Below are 18,163 nucleotides of genomic sequence, written 5' to 3'. Positions count from 1 at the left end.
CAAAATCATGGTTAGTGCAGAGGTCTCTGCAGAAAGAGGGAGGTTGGGGTCTGTACTGAGCACAAGTTGATCGCTACAAGAGACATGCTAAACACGTTATTCTCTCTCTCTCAAGGACATGTCTAGCACTCTGCCAAGGGCACGCTGAGGACATCAGGCCCTCTGCCAGGGATATATTGAGCATATGGGACATATTCTCATATGCAAACTCATGCAAGACTCAGGATTCTGACCAATTTAAACACTCTGGCAGGGACATTCTTACCACACAAAATTCTCTGCCAAGAATAGGGTAAACGTACTGACCACATGCCATAGACATTAAAATTTCAAAGGCTGCTCTGCCAGACACATGCTGAATTAATTGAGCATTTTGTCAAAGACAGCACTGCTAAGGGTAAAAGCATTCTGACAGGAGAATGCTGACCAGACTAGCACTTGGCTTGGGACATAAGCACAAGGAACATCCTACCATGAACACGTAAATGTGCCAGGGACATGTAGGAGCATCTGAGGCTTCGCAGATGAATTAGTAAAAGATGCCATCTGACCATCAATTTAGAAGTTGGCAGTACCTATCTGTGGCCACTGGGGTTCTTTGTTTGGACCATGAATCCATCATCCTTGATTCTTTTTTGGTAACGTAAAAAAATTGAATCTAGAAAATTCGTCTTTTAGCAGGAATAGTGGTTTCTGTGAAGCTTTTTGCCAGCAGCATCATTTACTGTAAATTATGCTGTTTCTGGAGTTGGCAGCAATGGAAAAACTATGTCACAGTTCTGTAGCATGGCCAACTTTTGAAATACATACCTCAGCAAGAAAAGTAAGAGCACCATGTTTAGTAATCAAAAGAACATAAAACCTTGAAAAACAGAGTAGCAAATTGACTCACAACAGGATGTTTAGAGCAGCGGTATATGTTATGTATTTATATTTCAGTTTAAATATAATACCATATGATGATGACTTGGCCAGTTGTATAGGACAGCCATGGCAAACCTATGGCACATGTGAAACGAATGGCAACTTGCGGTAGTATTTTTAAAAAGTGTTTTTTTCATTGATACCCGCAATACCCGCATCCCTATACACTTTTTATGGCCATTAACTTGCCTATAAGGCTTCAAAATGGGGACATTTAATTTTCAGAGTTCTGGTCCTATAGACTTTCATTCAGTTCGAAGGTAGAGTTAAAACTTTTTCCATGTTCGACAGTTCGAACTCGAACCGAACTCGGGCGTGTTCGGCCCATCACTACTCTTTATTTTCACTCAGGTAATTTGTTACTCTTTATTTCCAGCTTTCTCCTTTTCCCTGGCTCCTAAAGATGCAGTTTTCAATCAAAAAGGAGCGGATGTGAACGTTGTAAAGCCTCCAGGCATTGGAGAAATGTTTGCTAGGTACCTAGAACGCGTACAGTTTGTTGTTTCATTCCTTGATTAAGGGACATAGCACAAAGATACAGGTTACAAATACAATACACCTAATGTATGCTTGTCATAAACACTTTGCCATATCCATAGTGCAGTACAGATTTACTATGTTAAGGGGCCACTGGGAGGAGCTATCTGGTATTGTAAATAGTAATGCAACTCGATACTGTTGCTGCCATCTAATGTGTGGCTCGCGGTTACACCTTATGGTACTGAAAATTAACCCCGAGCCACACTTGGGATTACCGCCAAGTAGGTTGAACACTTAGGGGTCTATTCACAAAGCTAGCCGAAGGATCAGCCAAAGCTTCGGCTGATCCTTCAGCTAGCTTCGGATGCGGGAGCCCTTCGGCTCAGTCGAACCGAAGGGCTTCTGTGCGGCTATTCACTATAGCCCGTACAGCTCTCGAAGGTGGCCGAGCCGAAAGCATATGCTTTGGCTCGACTGAGTGGAAGTGAGTTATTTTGTTAATTTATTATTTATTTACATGTTTAAAAAACTTTTTTCACTATTTGCTATTCTGCTCGGTACCACGGAGGTTCCCAGCAGAATAGCCGAGCCGAATGCCGTTCGGCCCCTATGTGACTTTAAGACCGCCATGTTAAAACCTGCTCCTATCTGGGCCACTTTTACTGAGATACTTTGACTTGTGCAGTCTTGCAACACTCTATCCAAATACATTTTATATAACTGTTTTAATACAAATACAGATTTATTTTGGCGGTACGTAATAACCACTTGATTTTTTTACTATATAAAGAAAAAAATACAAAAAAAAAACAGTTTCCCCTACATTCTATTATGGAACATTGCAAATAATATTTCGTCATACATTTAGGCCAAAATGTATTCTACTACATTTCTTTGGCAAAAAAAAAAAAGTTTATATTATTTACAATGTGTGAAAGTTAAAGCCTACAAACTATGGCGTGTGTGTGTATGTATGTATATATATATATATATACATACATACTGTATATATATATTAGGGATGCACCGAAACCATTTTTTCAGTACTTTTCCTCAAGTACTCACCAATACCAATTACTGATACCTTTCTTTTAGTGTCATGTGACGGTTTTTTCTTAAAAAAATACAGACTATTGATTTTAGGACGTTGGTGAAGTGCCAGTGCCTGGTCACAGCTGCAAACTTGATAGTTCTGCCACTGACTCCAAGCTGTAGAGGGACTATAAATCCCAGAAATATAATTTTCAGCACTGCAGAATACCAGCAGCTATAGAGGACTATAAATCCCAGCAATAATTTATACAGCAATGCAAGACTACAAATCACAGCAATACATTATACAGAAATGCTGAATAATATGAAGACACATATTCTATGTTGCTCACCAGAGCTATGCGGAGTCTCAGGTGGCTATGTGGGATCTGACCAGGGCTGTGTGTTGTCTGACCAGGGCGGCACATGATCTCACCAGGGCCACGTGCGCGTCTCCCGATGGCTGTTTGAGAGGGTGTGGTTGCAGGTCTATGGCTGCTCGGGCGTCTGTGGGTCTCCCCATGGCTGCACAGGTGGGTGCGGACAGCAGACTGGAGGAGAAGGAGATATGCATCTGGCCAGGGCACCAGCAAGTGCAGCCAAAGTGATTAACAAATTTAAAGGGCCAGTATCATCTTTAAGTATCGGGGCATTTTTTACGAGTACAAGTACTCGTGAAAATGCCCAGTATCGGCATGTTGAACAAAAATAGCCAATCTCCAGAAGGAAGGACAGGTCAGCACAAATTCACAGATGATTTGAGAACCTACAGGAGAGTGATACCCAAATAAGTTTCATTTTTGTTAATAGTTAAGGTACTTGTATTCATTTTTAACATTTAACTCCTAAGTTTAGTGTCACTTTAATCATAAAATGGTTGGGGCTGCAACGGTACCTGCAGACACCATATGGTACTGCTGGTAATCAGAACACTGGTTGGGGCTGTAAAGGTACCTTCTGACACCGTACCAATACTTCTGGCAATCACGGCATTGGTTGAAGATGCAACGGGACCTGAGACTGTACTGGTACTGCTGACAGACACTGATTAGGCCTGACGCTGTGGCAGACGCTGATTGGGGCTGGCACTGGTACCGTGTAGCAATCACACACTGCTTCAGGCTCAAAAGGTCTCTTAAGCTCTGAATATATGCTGCTGAATGATCGGTGTTGAAATCTTTCCCTCTCCTCTCAGCCGAATATACGTGAGAGGAAATGGAGGGAAGTTGCAAACCGCAGCCATTGTTTACATTTAGTAATCGCTGCGATTGGTCACTCTGGTAACCGTTGCGACAGCTGTGTCCGTCAAATTTTTCTTCCCTCCATCTTGTGACAAGAAAAAATTAAAAATAAAAAGGGGAGGACAGATTCCTTCTGGCAGCAACGAGCGTGAGGTGGGGAGGAGGTGCGGCGTACAGCGTGTGGAGCTGTGAACAGGGCCAACTGATCGGAAGCCGATTAATCGATTATTGAAAAAGTTGACAACTTTTTCAGTAATCGATTATGTTGATTAGTTGTTGCAGCCCTAGATTCCTCCATCAACGCTTATGAGCGTTGATAGATGAATCCGTTTTATTGTATTCTGGCCTGTTTAAAGATTTTCCTACTGGCTCCTTTAATCGGCTAATCAAGGGATGTCGGCTGAAAAGGTGCCAACAGTACACCCACTGTGCGACTTTTGGCTGGTTCCTGAAGAACGGGGCCAACATTCACATAATTTATGGCCAGCTTTACATTGGGATTCTGATCAGATCCACCTAAAAAACTGACAGGTGGACCTGATCAGAATTGCAAATTCAAAAAGGCGCCTTATATTTTTCCTGACAGTCTGTGTAAATGTGCCCATACACCTTACGAATATCGTACGATTTTCGTATGCGATTTCGTCCGATATTCGTAAAGGTGCCCACACACCTTGCGATAATCGCGGAAAATCCCGCGATCGTACGATTATCGCAAGGTGTGTGGAAGGTGTGCGACCTCTGCTACTGTAAGATGTTGTATGGATGTCACCAGCACTCCAAGTATGACAGAATACGTCAATATTTTAGTGAATCTTCATTCGATACGGCGCCATCCGTAGTCATTGCGAGCACCCATTTTTCCACATGGGAAGTCTGGTAAGGTGTGCTACAGGTCCTTGGACATCTCTGCTACTGTAAGGTCGCACGAATTTTATCTTAGGAACATGTTGCTGGTTTGTGGCATGTTCGCAAGATAAAAGCCGCAAGCGCACACTGCCCGTTCAGCATTGCGGTCATCGCAAGTACGATATGCCTGTCCAAGATGGGCAGATCGTACGTTTCTTTAATTACCTTACAACCATCGCAAGACAAAAGTCTTGCGATGGTTGTAAGGTGTGTGCCCATCATAAGGTTGATGGGCAGTGTACAACTGCAAATACTGTACAATCGATCGACTTGACTAACCAGGTTAGAAAACTTCAGTGGTTTGTACGATTTTTGCAAGGTTGGTGGCATGTCTGTACGTCAATATTCTTACGATCTACACTGCACATGCGCAGACGAAAATACGTGCGGTCAATTACTGCAATTTGTCCATGTACTTTCTTCTAATTACCGCTGATCCAACCTTGCGATAATCAGGGCAGGATGGGGCCGCTGTACAAAAATCATACGACGTTTCGATCAGACAAAAAAGTGTCGTCCGATGATCTTAAGGTGTATGGGCACCTTAAGAGAGCAGCCCTCAGTGTTGCACCATTGCTGTCCTATAATTAAAGCTGAACTTCCTAAAAATGTAGGGGTGCATTAGTATAGCTTTCATCCAATGTAGATGGCTGCAATCTGTATTATAGGAGAACTATGGGGTCAGTGTTTTTCCCCCATAGTTCTCCTTTGCGTAACGGGAGGACACAAACTAGCGTCCTCCCATTACCCTAAGCTCAGTATACTGAGACGCCTGAGCGGATCCCGACGTAGATGACGGGATCCGCCCAGCTGCGTGAATGACAGCTGGCTCTGCCTATCTAGAGGCAGAGCCATCTGTACCCTCCCCTGTCCGTTCGCCAGTCAGCGCTGGCAGATCGGAGCGGGGAGAGGGGAATCCAGCCCTCTCCCTGTCACGGCAGAGAGCAGTGACAGGATCGAGAGGTGAGCGAACCTGGTATGTGTTCGCTCACCTCCCGATCTACTGAGCCGACCTGTGACAGTCTCATTGTCACAGGTCGGCTAGAACTATGAGGTGAGTGGAAATCACTCCTCATAGTTCTCCTTTAAGGATCTGTTCACACCATATGCATTGCGTTCCAACCACATTCTGGCCGGAACGCACTGCATCACATTGCGGCCAGCTCCCTTTTTTGCCGGGCAGGAGGCGCCGTAGCCATGTCCTGCATTGCCCGCACGGGATAGCAGAGCACATTGTGCCTGTGGTGCGGTACAGTGCGGTGCTCTCAAAATGTTGCGAGCACTATATTGACCGGACCACAGGCGCAATGTGCCCTGCGATCCCGTGCGGGGAGCGAACGCATTGCGGCCATGCCCCCTCCTAAAAAGGGAGCCAGCCGCAATCATGTTTCCCACCCGGAACGCACTGCATATGGCGTGAACTGGGATGTCCCGATACCGGTACTGGCATCGGTATCGATACAGTGCATTTTGACAAATACTTGTACTTGTCAAAATGCCCCGATACATAGCGCCAAAGGTTGTGCAATTTTTTTTCCCCCCTTACCTTCCGGCTGCTGTTTGGGAGAGCAGCGGCGAGTCAGAGCTGGTCTGGTGGCAGGAGCTTCAAGTGGGGTCCTAATTTAGCCGGCAGTCGCCGGCCAGCTAAATTAGGACCCCACCAGGAGCTTCTCCCACCGGACCAGCGATGACTCGCCGCTGCTCTCCCGCACAGCGCCGACGGAGGGGAAGACGAGGCCGTGCAAGCTATTACTGCCAGCGTGAGGAGAGGGCTACGTGTGCACGGGCCTGGGCCCCATCGGACTGCTATAATGGTGGAGGGTGCACAGGGCAGGATCCCTGGCTCCTTTTGTGTGTTTACATGCTGCATACATATGTAGAGAGGCCTGTCACCTTCTGTGCACTGCAGGCTCAGGGATCCCCTCCACAGGGTGTGTACATGGTCATCTCATGTTTAACCAGGCCAGCATGTGTTGTGTGCCCATATCCTCTGCTAATATTAATAGGTTAAATCAGGGGTGCCCTTGTGTTTAAGATCTACTTTTCAAATGACTAGCTACATGAGATCTACCAACGAAAAAAAAACCCTCCCTCGCTCTCTCCTGGCTGTCTCTTCGCTCTCTCCCCTGGCTGTCTCTTCCCTGACTGTCACTTCCTCGCTCTCTCTCCTGGCTCACTTTGCTGTATGTTGCAACAGGCTGTGTAAACTAATATTCTTTGATGTAATACATAGCACTTCAACCACAACCACCAGTATCCACCAGAAAGGTGTCAGGGAGCTTGGCTCAGCAGACTCAGGCTAATAGGTAATCATGTGTGCACAGCTAAATAAATATACCAAAAATGGAATAAAGGGGCCATCATTCACACCCTTCCTGATCTACCAGGAACAGCTTCGAGAGCTACTGGTAGATCATAATCTTCCTAATGGGCACCCCTGGGTTAAATGATTCTTAGTACAAGTTTTGTACTATGGATCATTTAACCCATTCATGTTAGCCGAGGATAATTGTAAATCTATAGGTAGTACATGTATGTTACACACGTCCAGTACACTGCAGCAATAGATTTACAATTCTCCATTGCTAATATGAATGGGTTAAATGATCCGTAGTACATAACAGTACAATATGTAGTTGTACTATGGATCATTTAACCTATTGTTAGCAGGGCAGAATTGTAACACTATTGCTGCAGACTACTAGACGTGTGTGCTGTATATGTACTATGGATCATGATTTAACCTATTCATGTTAGCAGGGCAGAATTGTGAGCGCCTCCAACAAGCTGAGCACCGAGGCGCGATGCAGCGATCCTGCCCAGCGATGACTATGAGGTACTGCGTGAGGCAACAGGGATCAGAGTGAAATTGAGTGAGGGAAGCTGGGACAAGGCTGGCTGTAAATCTATTGCTATAGTGTACTGGACATGTGTAATATATGTAATATATATATATATATACAGCACTCACCTCCACTACAGCAATAGATTTACAATTCTCCCCTGCTAACATGATCCATAGTACATAACATGTAGTTGAACTATGGCTCATTTAGTCACCTGTCCCTAAAAAAAAAAAAAAACGCATCGTAATTAGTATCAGCAAGTACATGAGGGGGAGGGAAGTACTTGTCCTGAAAAAGTGGTATGGGGACATCCCTAGTGTGAACAGACCCTAAAAGCAGGGCTTGCAATAGAATACAAAATTGCCTTGAAGCAATATGAAAAACTTGATATTGCTGGGGCCCCACAATATATGTTTTAGATTACTGTTGCACTATATCTACTTGATTGCCAATGGTGTGTACTTTGTGAATGACTCTGCCCTATCGTGTACTTGGCTGTATCTGTTGTGTGCCTTTATAAAGAACTAAAAAAAAAAATTTGCCTTGAAGCTGGAGAGCAATTGGTCACCCCAGCAGTCTGTTGGGTTACCAGTCTTTACTGAATGAGGTACTTGCCAGCATTAGCAGGCTATTTCCTGTCCCCACTCCACTGATTGAGTCACCAGTATGTAGTGGCTTCACCCACTATGACTGGGTACCCTGGAGCCACCACTGACATTAAAGGCTTCATATGCACTTCCCTGTTATACTAAACCCACACTGATTACAGCCAGCCACTGAAGCAGGCAAAAGGTGGTACAGGACAATATTTTTTTTTATGCTCAAAATGGGGAGGCTGCCATTTTACCAGAGGCCAAGACAGACCTGCTCCTCAAGCTGACAAGATGTGAGCCTAGCTTTAAGTACAAATTGCATAAGGGGGCAGAAGAGTAAGCAGTCATCTAAACTGTCTAAGGTGACCAAGAACATTTGCCAATAACTGGTATCTGTACCTTTTCAGTACAGAAGTCTGAAAAGTAAAAACAAAGCTTGTTACCACATCTGGATCTAGCCTAATCATTTATAGAAGTGCAAGTCAAAAAGTTTTTTTGGGCTATTTATCAACTGTTAGACAATGGTTACATAAGCACCTCCTTCAGAGTGTCATTGTGAGTTCAGGTGTTCTTTTCTGCTCCGAGAGGGAAATTGAGGTGGATTGAATTCACAACTTCTGGTAGCGAAGCCCCCTTTTTTGCAAGATGGAACAGTTTGCCTGTGATAAATTGTATCTTTTTGTATTCTTATTTTTGGGAGTCAGGTTGTATTATGGAAACTTTGTAAACATTGCACTTTATTAAACTAAAGTTTACATCTGTTGAAAGTAATTAAGCACTAGTCCCGTCCTGGTCCCAGAATGCAAATTTATTTTACCTTAAAAGGTTAATGCTACAATTCAAGATGTAAAAATGTAACACTTCAGTTGCTAAAAACACTTCTAACTCCCCTATGCTTCAGTCAGAAGCATGTTAAAGGATTGGGACTCCATGAATACCATGTTGTCAAACGAAAAGTGTGTAAAACTAAAGAGAAACAACGTTTGTGTGAATTGACCTCCCAGGGTCATTTTGTAGTTGTGATTAGATATCCGACAACTTTTTGCATTAAGAGGACAAGACTGGTCTTTTTAAGCCAAATAATCTACACTGATGAGTTCCATGTTGTAATACAGCTGACTGGTTCTGCCATGTAATGCCACTGAAGCACATCTAGATATCAAAGGCCCTTACTTTCCCCTTCCAGCACAGACACCACCCCTTCCACACACGTTAATAAATGAAAAAGGCATTGATTTTGTTTTCCTTTCTTTATTAAGTTTGTTTTCACTGACCTCTTGCATCTCATCAAGATCAACAACGTAAACAACGTAAACTTTTTCAAAAATGTCAGAGATAGGGCCCATGAGATAAAGAGTAGAGTGGTCAAGGCAGAAGATACAAAAAAATAAAAGTTCGGGTATATAGCTGCACAAATAAGCAACACAACCATTTGTAAGCTCCAACTGAGCAGCATTGAGGACACTTTTCAACAATGCACTATACACTTGGAGAGAAAAAAAAAAATACTGTTAGTCCTCAGGTGCACTGTGGGTTGGTGTTTGTCCCCATCTCTCCATTCCAGTTATTAAATCCTGAGCCAAGCGCCAATAGGGAAAGCCATGCCAGTGATCTTTCTGCACAAATACAACATAAGGGCAAGTCCTTAAAAGCATTTGCGGTGGACAATTGAAGGACCAGATTCATCATACTCCTGCTTGCTGATCCACATTTGTTGAAAGGTGGAAAGAGATGCCAGGATGGAGCCTCCAATCCATACAGAGTATTTACGTTCTGGTGGTGCAATAATCTGCAAAAACACATGAAATTATGAAAATCACTTCTAACCATGGAGAACTAATCCTTTACAAATACCCATGCTCAGCCTCCTGCCTAGTATACACAAAAACTAAATCACGTGTGCAAACAAAAGTGCTACAAAACAAATCTTTAAAATTGTGGTGATTAAAGTACCTTAATTTTCATGGTGCTTGGAGCTAGTGCAGTAATTTCTTTCTGCATCCTATCAGCAATTCCTGGATACATTGTGGTTCCTCCAGAAAGGACAGTGTTGGCATACAGATCCTTACGGATATCAACATCACATTTCATTATGGAGTTGTAGGTAGTTTCATGGATACCACACGATTCCATACCTAAGACATAATGTTAGATTAGAAGAGACCAATAAGAAATCCCCCCCACTCCACAAAACCACCTTTCACAATGCTCACCAAGAAAAGATGGCTGGAACAGGGCTTCTGGACACCTGAACCGTTCGTTACCAATAGTAATGACCTGCCCATCGGGCAACTCGTAGCTCTTTTCCAGAGAAGATGAGGAAGCAGCTGTAGCCATTTCTTGCTCAAAATCCAGAGCTACATAACACAGCTTCTCCTTAATGTCACGCACAATTTCTCTTTCAGCAGTGGTAGTAAAGCTGTAACCCCTCTCAGTCAGAATTTTCATGAGGTAGTCTGTCAGGTCACGTCCAGCCAAGTCAAGACGCAGGATGGCATGAGGCAGTGCATAGCCCTCATAGATTGGCACAGTGTGAGTGACACCATCTCCAGAGTCCATCACAATACCAGTGGTACGTCCAGAGGCATACAGAGAAAGTACAGCCTGAATAGCAACGTACATGGCTGGAGTGTTGAAGGTCTCAAACATGATCTGAAACAAGACATAAAAGTTAGTCAGAGGTTCACACATTGAAGACTGCAAACCATGCAGGTGTACTTGCAAGACTGAAAGTGATGTTTAGACACTTCAAATCTCACTTTGATCACATTAATTCAAAGTCAATGCGGGCATTAAAAAAAAAAGGCAGGCAGTGATCTGTTAACAACTCATACAAGAGTTAAAGGTTCAAAATATTCAAACTGCACAACTGTTAGTGGCACAAGCAAAAAAAGCATTGCAAATAGAACCTGTAGATATTCCAAAGAAGAGTCAGGCAAGAGAACCCTGTATGGACAGCAAATTAAACCTGTTAAACCCATCATATTATGCAGTAAGCTAAACTTGTTAAAAGCCCTGACCAATAGTAGTACCTGTGTCATCTTCTCTCGGTTTGCTTTGGGGTTAAGTGGAGCTTCAGTCAGAAGCACTGGGTGTTCCTCTGGGGCAACTCTCAACTCATTGTAAAAGGTGTGGTGCCAGATTTTCTCCATATCATCCCAGTTTGTGACAATTCCATGTTCAATTGGATATTTCAGAGTCAGGATACCTCTCTTGCTTTGAGCTTCATCACCTACATAGCTGTCTTTCTGCCCCATTCCAACCATGACACCCTGGGAAGGAGGAAAAAAAAAAAAATTTGTTAAAAACCATTTGCATCAAGACCAGTAAATGTTTGCACTCGTGTTAATGAATGATTCTGACCACAAATAAGTGACTAAGTGACTCCTAAACCAGGATCTGGGGGTGGGGGAGATGATCACCTTCTGCTTTTTAAAGTGGAAAACCTCACATGGTCACTCATTTTATAACCTACTCCTGACATTTTAGGCTCAGACGAACTGAGCCTTCACTATTGACAAAAATAAATGTAAAAAACCACCACAAGTCAGCCTTACACATCTGAAGAGTGCCGCAGTTGTCCCAGAAGTTGGCAGGATGTCACATTCTGATTTCCAAGTACTACAAATGGATTAGACCATTGGTCAAGCCGGTGGGTTCTCACCAGTTTGACAAAATGAGGTCTCAAACTACACATTTAACCATCAACAGCCCAAACTATCGAAAGTTAAAGGCACAGCTATCAAAGGCACAGCTATCATCAATACCAACCTATGTGCCCATAGATGCAGTGTGGAACTTTAAAAGGCCTATATTTCAGTCAGGAAGCTGCACTTCAACTGAAATGGAATTAAGACCTGTGTTAAAGGATATACTGATATCATCACCTACAGATTACAAGTCATTTCCCTGACCAACATTCTAAACAAAGAGAAACAAGTAAACATGTATGCAACACAAGAGGCTGCATGCAGTATACTTAAATTCCATTAAAATTGAACAGTTAGAAAACAGCCCTCAAGGTGAGGTCTTTTAATTGCTAGTGTATACAGCCTTTGTAATTGCACAACAGTGAGCCCTACACCATTCATTAGAATGAGTGAGTCAGCCATCTCCTACTTATAAGCTTGCCTTCAGGCTGCACAATAAGCTAGCAGAAGAATCCAAGACTTACACTTGATCCAATAGCATATTCCCGATATATAAATCAAGACCACTCAGCTAGCTGGAGCACAGTTCGAGGAATTTCACATCTTAACCTTCAATGCTAGCACAACTACACCTTGACAGCACTTAAGCAGAAGTGTATGTATTTCTAAGTGAGATAGCCATTAAAGCCGAGTAGTATAGAGAATGCATGCTAAACACTAAATGGCAATCACAATGTAATTACTATATTGCATTCTCAGCATTCAAAAGTCTGCCCCAAGTTTGTCAGAAATAAATTAAACCATCACTTCTGTAGTACAGCGATAGCATTCCAAACCAATTAGAGCAGACTTATAAAGCGGTCATCCTTCCTTTACTACTTCAAAGGCCATGACCTTGATCAAGCATGTACATGCAAGATACTGTGACATCTGGCAGGTACATGCTTGGTTCCTAGAGGATGCATTTCTGTAATCAAAGTAATATGAGCTCCTGTATTTCAATCCCACTTAATTAACTTTGAACCTAGAGCCAGCTGTCCAATTAAGATACATGCAACACCCCAGCTTGAGCCGACAGGCTCTTTTAAATGAATGTTTGCTGGTTGAGAGTCTTTAGAGCAGCATTTAAAAGCCAGGGTCTGAACTGGGCCCTACCACCAAGTCAGCAATAGCATGTGGGAGGTATGCCGTGACATGATATAATAGGAGTTGTCCTTTGTTCTGCATGTGGACGACTGAGATGTCCAGGTGCACCAAGAACATTTTAGTTTCCCACAAGACTGTCAAATTTGTGGTAACAGATGAAAGTTAACCAACGTCTTTAATAAGATAGCACATAAATTATAATGTAAAAAAAAAAAAAAAAACTAGCACATTACATCTGATCACTAGCTGTGGATTTTACAGCAATTAGGTTACCCAGAATCCCAGTGCATTAACCACCCCACCTCTTCCCAGATAACACATCTCAATGTGGTAAGGTTAAAAAAATAAAAAAGTACAAAAACCACACTGCAAGCAAGTTGCAATGCCATTTTAATAGGTGTATTGCCTTATGTTGCTTGGCTAGGATTTTTTTTTCTTTATATTAAAAAGTAGATTGTTTAGTTTGCAAAAAAGCAACACCCATATTTTTGTAGTTTGCCAGATCTGTTGCTGTGGAACCTTGTATACCCTACAGTAGCACTGCAGCTACAGGGACTGGAATAGCTTACTACCCATCAGCTAAGGAAGAGCTAACCACCACAGGCTTTCTAATGATCCTTTTCTAACATCTAATATTGGTGTAAATACAAAGACCCCACTGAATTTCTCCCTAGGAAGCCCATGGTTATACAAAGACTGATGACTCAAGGTTTAGGTTGTTTTCAGAAAAGCAACACCATTTTTGTAGTTTAATAAATCTGTTTCTATCAAACCCTTTTATAAGCTATGGGACACTGCAAGGCAAAGGCTAAATTTATGCAAGTACATTATACATAAAAGAAAACATCCACATACCTGATGTCTGGGACGACCCACAATGGATGGGAACACAGCACGAGGAGCATCATCTCCTGCAAAGCCAGCTTTGCACATTCCAGAGCCATTGTCAACAACCAGGGCGGCGATATCATCTTCCATTGTGATCTGAAATTGAATGAGAGTTGAGGTCAGCAAGGATCACAATGTGCTGTGCACTGGTGAAGCTGCCTGCAGAGGGCGTATGGGTTTGCACCATTTCTTGATAAAACAAAGGGAAGTCCTGGACCGAAGTATTACCAAATAAGGCAACAGACCAGATTAACGGCAGGGGGGTGGGGACATAACACCAGTGAACCCTCTACATACTACTGCCTTCTGACAAGCCAGCCCTTCAAATAAGGGAAATAAGACGACGTTTCTGGGAATCTAGTAGACGCCCTGCACCACGACGACCATTATCTAGACATGACCAAGCCAATCTCTGCAACACTTATACAAATGAGATCTAGCTACACGCAATAAAACAAATAAACTACATCAAATTTCTAAATCTAGAATCTGATTATCTGCAGAGCATGTTACTTTGAGCCCACTTCAAACAACTTTCAATTTTAATGCAATCCATTGTTTGATTAGTTGATTGAAGCCAGCATTGCTAGGGTTAAAACCTTTTAGCAAGCCTTGCTTTAACTGCTAGATCAAATATTAAAGATACAGGGACTGGAAATGCCCATCACGATTTCTAATATTGGTGTAGATACAATGGCTATGCTGAATTTCTGCCTTTACCACTCCCTCTAGGAAGTACCCCGTTATACAAAGACTAGTATGACTCATGCTACCCTTATGCAGATTGCAATCCGAGCAAAAAAAACAAAACTGCTGCTGTAAAACGCCATTAAAGACTACACTGCGCCCTCCAAAACCTTGAAATGTAACAATAGAATAGCAATAACCATACGCCCCGTTAACAATGCCATAGTTCCCTCGTTACCTTGAGCTGCGAGCGTCTTCCACACCAAACAGAATGCGATGCAAGTGGTCAGTGACTTGAAAGAGGGCTCGGCACCGATTTTATACTGCGCGCTCCCAGCCGGCCAGGCCATATAAGGAAAGTTGCAGGAACCGGCTCTCTCATTGGTTGGAAGGATTGCGGGTGGCGGAAGGATATCAGCCGAAGAAAAAGAAAAAAAAAATCTTCCCCAGAATGCTATGATGTCAATGAAGAAATTAGTAATAGTGCGGTAAAAGGCCGTGTTGCAGTATCAGATAGTAAGGTGCGGCATTTCAAATCCCTTGCAGCCACACCCAATAATCGAACCGCTGGCTCGTCTGTAAAATGTTTCGTGTATAGTACATCGTGTTATCTCTAGTATGTCTTGTGTGGTGATAGTATGCGCCCTTGAAAACTGAAGATACAAAGTACGCTGCACTTTTTTTTTTATCCTCGTCAGAGGAAAATGACGATTTTCTTTTGAATATCACACCGGCATGCGTTCTTTGTTCTCTTACAGGATGCCGCTAATTAAAGAGGAACTGTAGTTTTTTTTCTATATTAAATGATTTTTGGGTGTTCATTTACAGCTGGGTGTGTAGAATACTTGCACCCCCATAACTTGTTGTGGTTCCGTCCGCTGACTCATTCATTGCTACAGGATGTATGAGTTAGTGAGAGGAACCACAGTGTACACCAGGGTGAGCAAGTATTAAACTTATCCAACCACTCAGATACTTTCAGGGGAAGCGTCTGCTTTTGAATACAAGGGCCGCAAGAAAGTATATGACTTCTTTACAAAGTGGTGAAATGAGTAAAAGTGACCCTTGTGTGATAGGGTCACTTTAAGCCGCCTTTTGCAAAAGCATAATGAATGCACACACACAAAAAGCTTTAAATATTTTTTTGGCATGGGATCAGTGGACTGTGGGTTCAGGGCTTAGGCTCCTGCAGAATATTCTTCCCAGTCACTGTCCATATTGAGGTACAGGCTTTCAGCTACAGGACTGGGGGAAGTGTCAACGGACTAGAAGTGTGGTGTTGTCAACGCACTTGTACTTCATTGAGGACTTCAAGGACCTCTGCTGCGGTGGCAGATGTGACTTTGTCTCTTTGTCTTTGTAGTCTCTTTGTTAAGGTTACCAAATTTTCAAAATTAAATCTGGGGGAACACCCTACTGACCACGCCCACTTTAAACCAAACACTGTCAATACTGTCAAGATCCACCCAGCTAGCTGAATGGCAGCAGAATCTGCCTATCTAGAGGCAGAGCCAGCTGTGCCCGCCCCCTCCCCTGTCCGTTCCTCCAGTCAGCACTGGAGGAGAAGGGAGGGGGAAATCACTGCGGGGAGCGGTGAATGACAGTCACCTCCCTCTGCAGGGAGATGATCGGAAAGGGAGAGAGCGACGGTATGTGTTCACTCACTTCCCGATCAATAGAGCCGATGTGTGACAGTTTCATTGTCACACGTCAGCTCTAACTATGAGGTGAGTGATCATCACTCACCTCAAACCCCCCCCCCCCAAATTGTATGTCTGTATTCCCAACCCGGTCACATGGCTAGTGTTGTTGTATGTTCTACTGTTACGACTCTTTATACTACAGAGCAATGTATACATTGTCCTATTGTTATGCAAATTTCCAAAAAATACAAATAAAAACCATCTGATTTAAAAAAAAAAATCACTCACCTCATAGTTCTCCTTTAAATCTTGGAGAGGTGCCTACTTTACAACAAACACAGAGACCATGGGAAACAAAAGTAGCCACCCTCCAAAAGGAAAGACGGTGTTGCAACAAATTAAGATGGCTTTACCCTCATCTATTACTGCCCCAGGTATTGCCCCAGCTCATTACTAAATGTTGACATGAAACTCTTTGCCAGACTTCCGTATCTATCCCTGCTACCTTATCTCAATGGTATCATCCACCTGGATCAAATGGGCTTTATGCCCACTCAAGAGGCAAAAGACAATACCACCCGAGGATTAAATACTTTTCACTTGGCCCAGTTAAGGGCCACTTCCTCTTTCTTACTTTCCACAGACACAGAGAAGGCTTTTGACAAGGCTGATTGGTCCTTTTTGTACATCATCCATCCGCCTGTTCCCTTGCCTGCTTGTATTCTTGTATCCTTGTATTCATCCCCTTTGCAAGAGTTCGTGTCAATGGCACCCTTTCTGACCCATTTGATATTACCAATGGTATGAGACAGGGGTGCCCTTTATCACCACTCATCTTTATATAAACACTGCAACCATTTCTTCACACAATCAGGGCTAACAAAGCTATCTCCTACGTCTGTTTGGGTTGATACCACCAAAGGGTGACTTTTACTCCTCTTTTTTTCTGACATCTCCAGATGTTTCTTTTCTAAATCTCGGCATTCAAGAAATTTAAAATCCTATCAAACTTTCATATTAACTTCCAAAAAGTTGAAGCCCCTGCTTCTCTTCCTCCACAGTGCAATATGTGCTAGGGTCACTTGCAACTTCCCCTTTAAACTGGCATTCCAATCTATTAAAAATACATTTACCAAGGAACCCTACACAGGCCTTCACTTTAGAATTTCCCCCTCTGCTCCAAACGATTAAAAACAACCTGAAGGTTTGGACCCATAGCACCTTCTGGACAAGGAAATGTAACATAGTCAAACAGAACATTTTACCAACACTTTTATATCCTCTGCAAACATTACTGACATGGATCCCGCAAACCTAAACAAATTAATTTGGGCTAACAAGCCAGTGAGAGTGAAGCTTAGCAGTGGATGCTAATTTATGCTGGCCCTCATATCAAGACCTTTCTAGTGACTCTGAGCTTCGTTCCGTAAGACACTGGTGATGGGGCCAACTAGCTCACTTTTTGAACCCTCTTCCCAGAACGTCTGCTTTAGACTGACCTCTGCCCCTCTTTGAACAGGAATGTATGCGCTCTGACCCTGCCAGACACTCTCTCTTTCTGCTACAATCTTTTCCTCCAGGAGAACAAGGACCTCCCACTCTTTTTAAACAATTGTAAACAAAATCTACAACTCCATTTTACCCCTGAGGAAAATACCAAACTTCTCACCCTCTCCTTTAACTCATCTATTAGAATAGATATCAACAATCTGGAGAAGAAAGAGGTGGTACCAGATGCTTCAACGTGAAAAATTGAGAGTTTTACCCCTTGTGTGGCGCTTGTCAGAGGTACGGGGAAAATGCGGAGGAGGCAGTACTTGGTGGGTACACCGGTTAATGCTTGTGGTGTGGTAGGTATAAGTAGGGGGGGTGGGGGCAAACGGGGTGGTAGCGTAGTTGTGCGGATTCCGTTCTGTCTGGACCGGGGTGTCCAACACGTGTGCTGTAGGGAAACAAAAAATTGGAGACGGAAGCGCCACTACCTGGCGCAATAAATGTGTTAGAGTGGGGTGTAAGCGTAAGTGCTGTACTCACCTGAGGCTGGGTGAGTATTCGCTTGTAATAGTCGGGTTGCAGTGAAGCGGATGGGGTGGAGTGGTGGTGGTAGTGGTCCCTTTTTTTCAG

The 18,163-nt window shown here is 43.2% G+C and overlaps 1 protein-coding gene across 1 annotated transcript; it reads right to left on the bottom strand.

Annotated features, from left to right (window-relative positions):
- Nucleotides 1-9,271: 9,271 nt before the first annotated feature.
- On the bottom strand, nt 9,272-14,713 carry LOC108799803 (actin, cytoplasmic 1). The gene is made up of 6 exons (XM_018571725.1): nt 14,635-14,713; nt 13,677-13,805; nt 11,058-11,297; nt 10,239-10,677; nt 9,979-10,160; nt 9,272-9,814 (listed from the first exon to the last, which is right to left on the bottom strand). The coding sequence occupies exons 2-6, from the start codon at nt 13,797-13,799 to the stop codon at nt 9,671-9,673; spliced, it is 1,128 nt and encodes a 375-aa protein (XP_018427227.1). The 5' UTR covers nt 13,800-13,805; nt 14,635-14,713; the 3' UTR covers nt 9,272-9,670.
- Nucleotides 14,714-18,163: the final 3,450 nt, after the last annotated feature.

Source organism: Nanorana parkeri, unplaced genomic scaffold (genome assembly GCF_000935625.1).
Source record: "Nanorana parkeri isolate BGI_ZX_2015 unplaced genomic scaffold, ASM93562v1 scaffold1819, whole genome shotgun sequence".
Taxonomy (NCBI): Eukaryota; Metazoa; Chordata; class Amphibia; order Anura; family Dicroglossidae; genus Nanorana; species Nanorana parkeri.
Note: the sequence above shows the minus strand (reverse complement) of the source record. Positions and strands in the feature narration are given on the sequence as shown.

Coding starts and splice junctions, on each gene's coding strand:
- LOC108799803 (XM_018571725.1), bottom strand. CDS start 13,799: ATGGAAGATGATATCGCCGCCCTGGTTGTTGACAATGGCTCTGGAATG. Junction 11,298..13,676: donor TGGGTCGTCCCAGACATCAG/GTATGTGGATGT, acceptor CCTCCTTCCCAG/GGTGTCATGGTTGGAATGGG. Junction 10,161..10,238: donor GTTCCAGCCATCTTTTCTTG/GTGAGCATTGTG, acceptor ATTATGTCTTAG/GTATGGAATCGTGTGGTATC.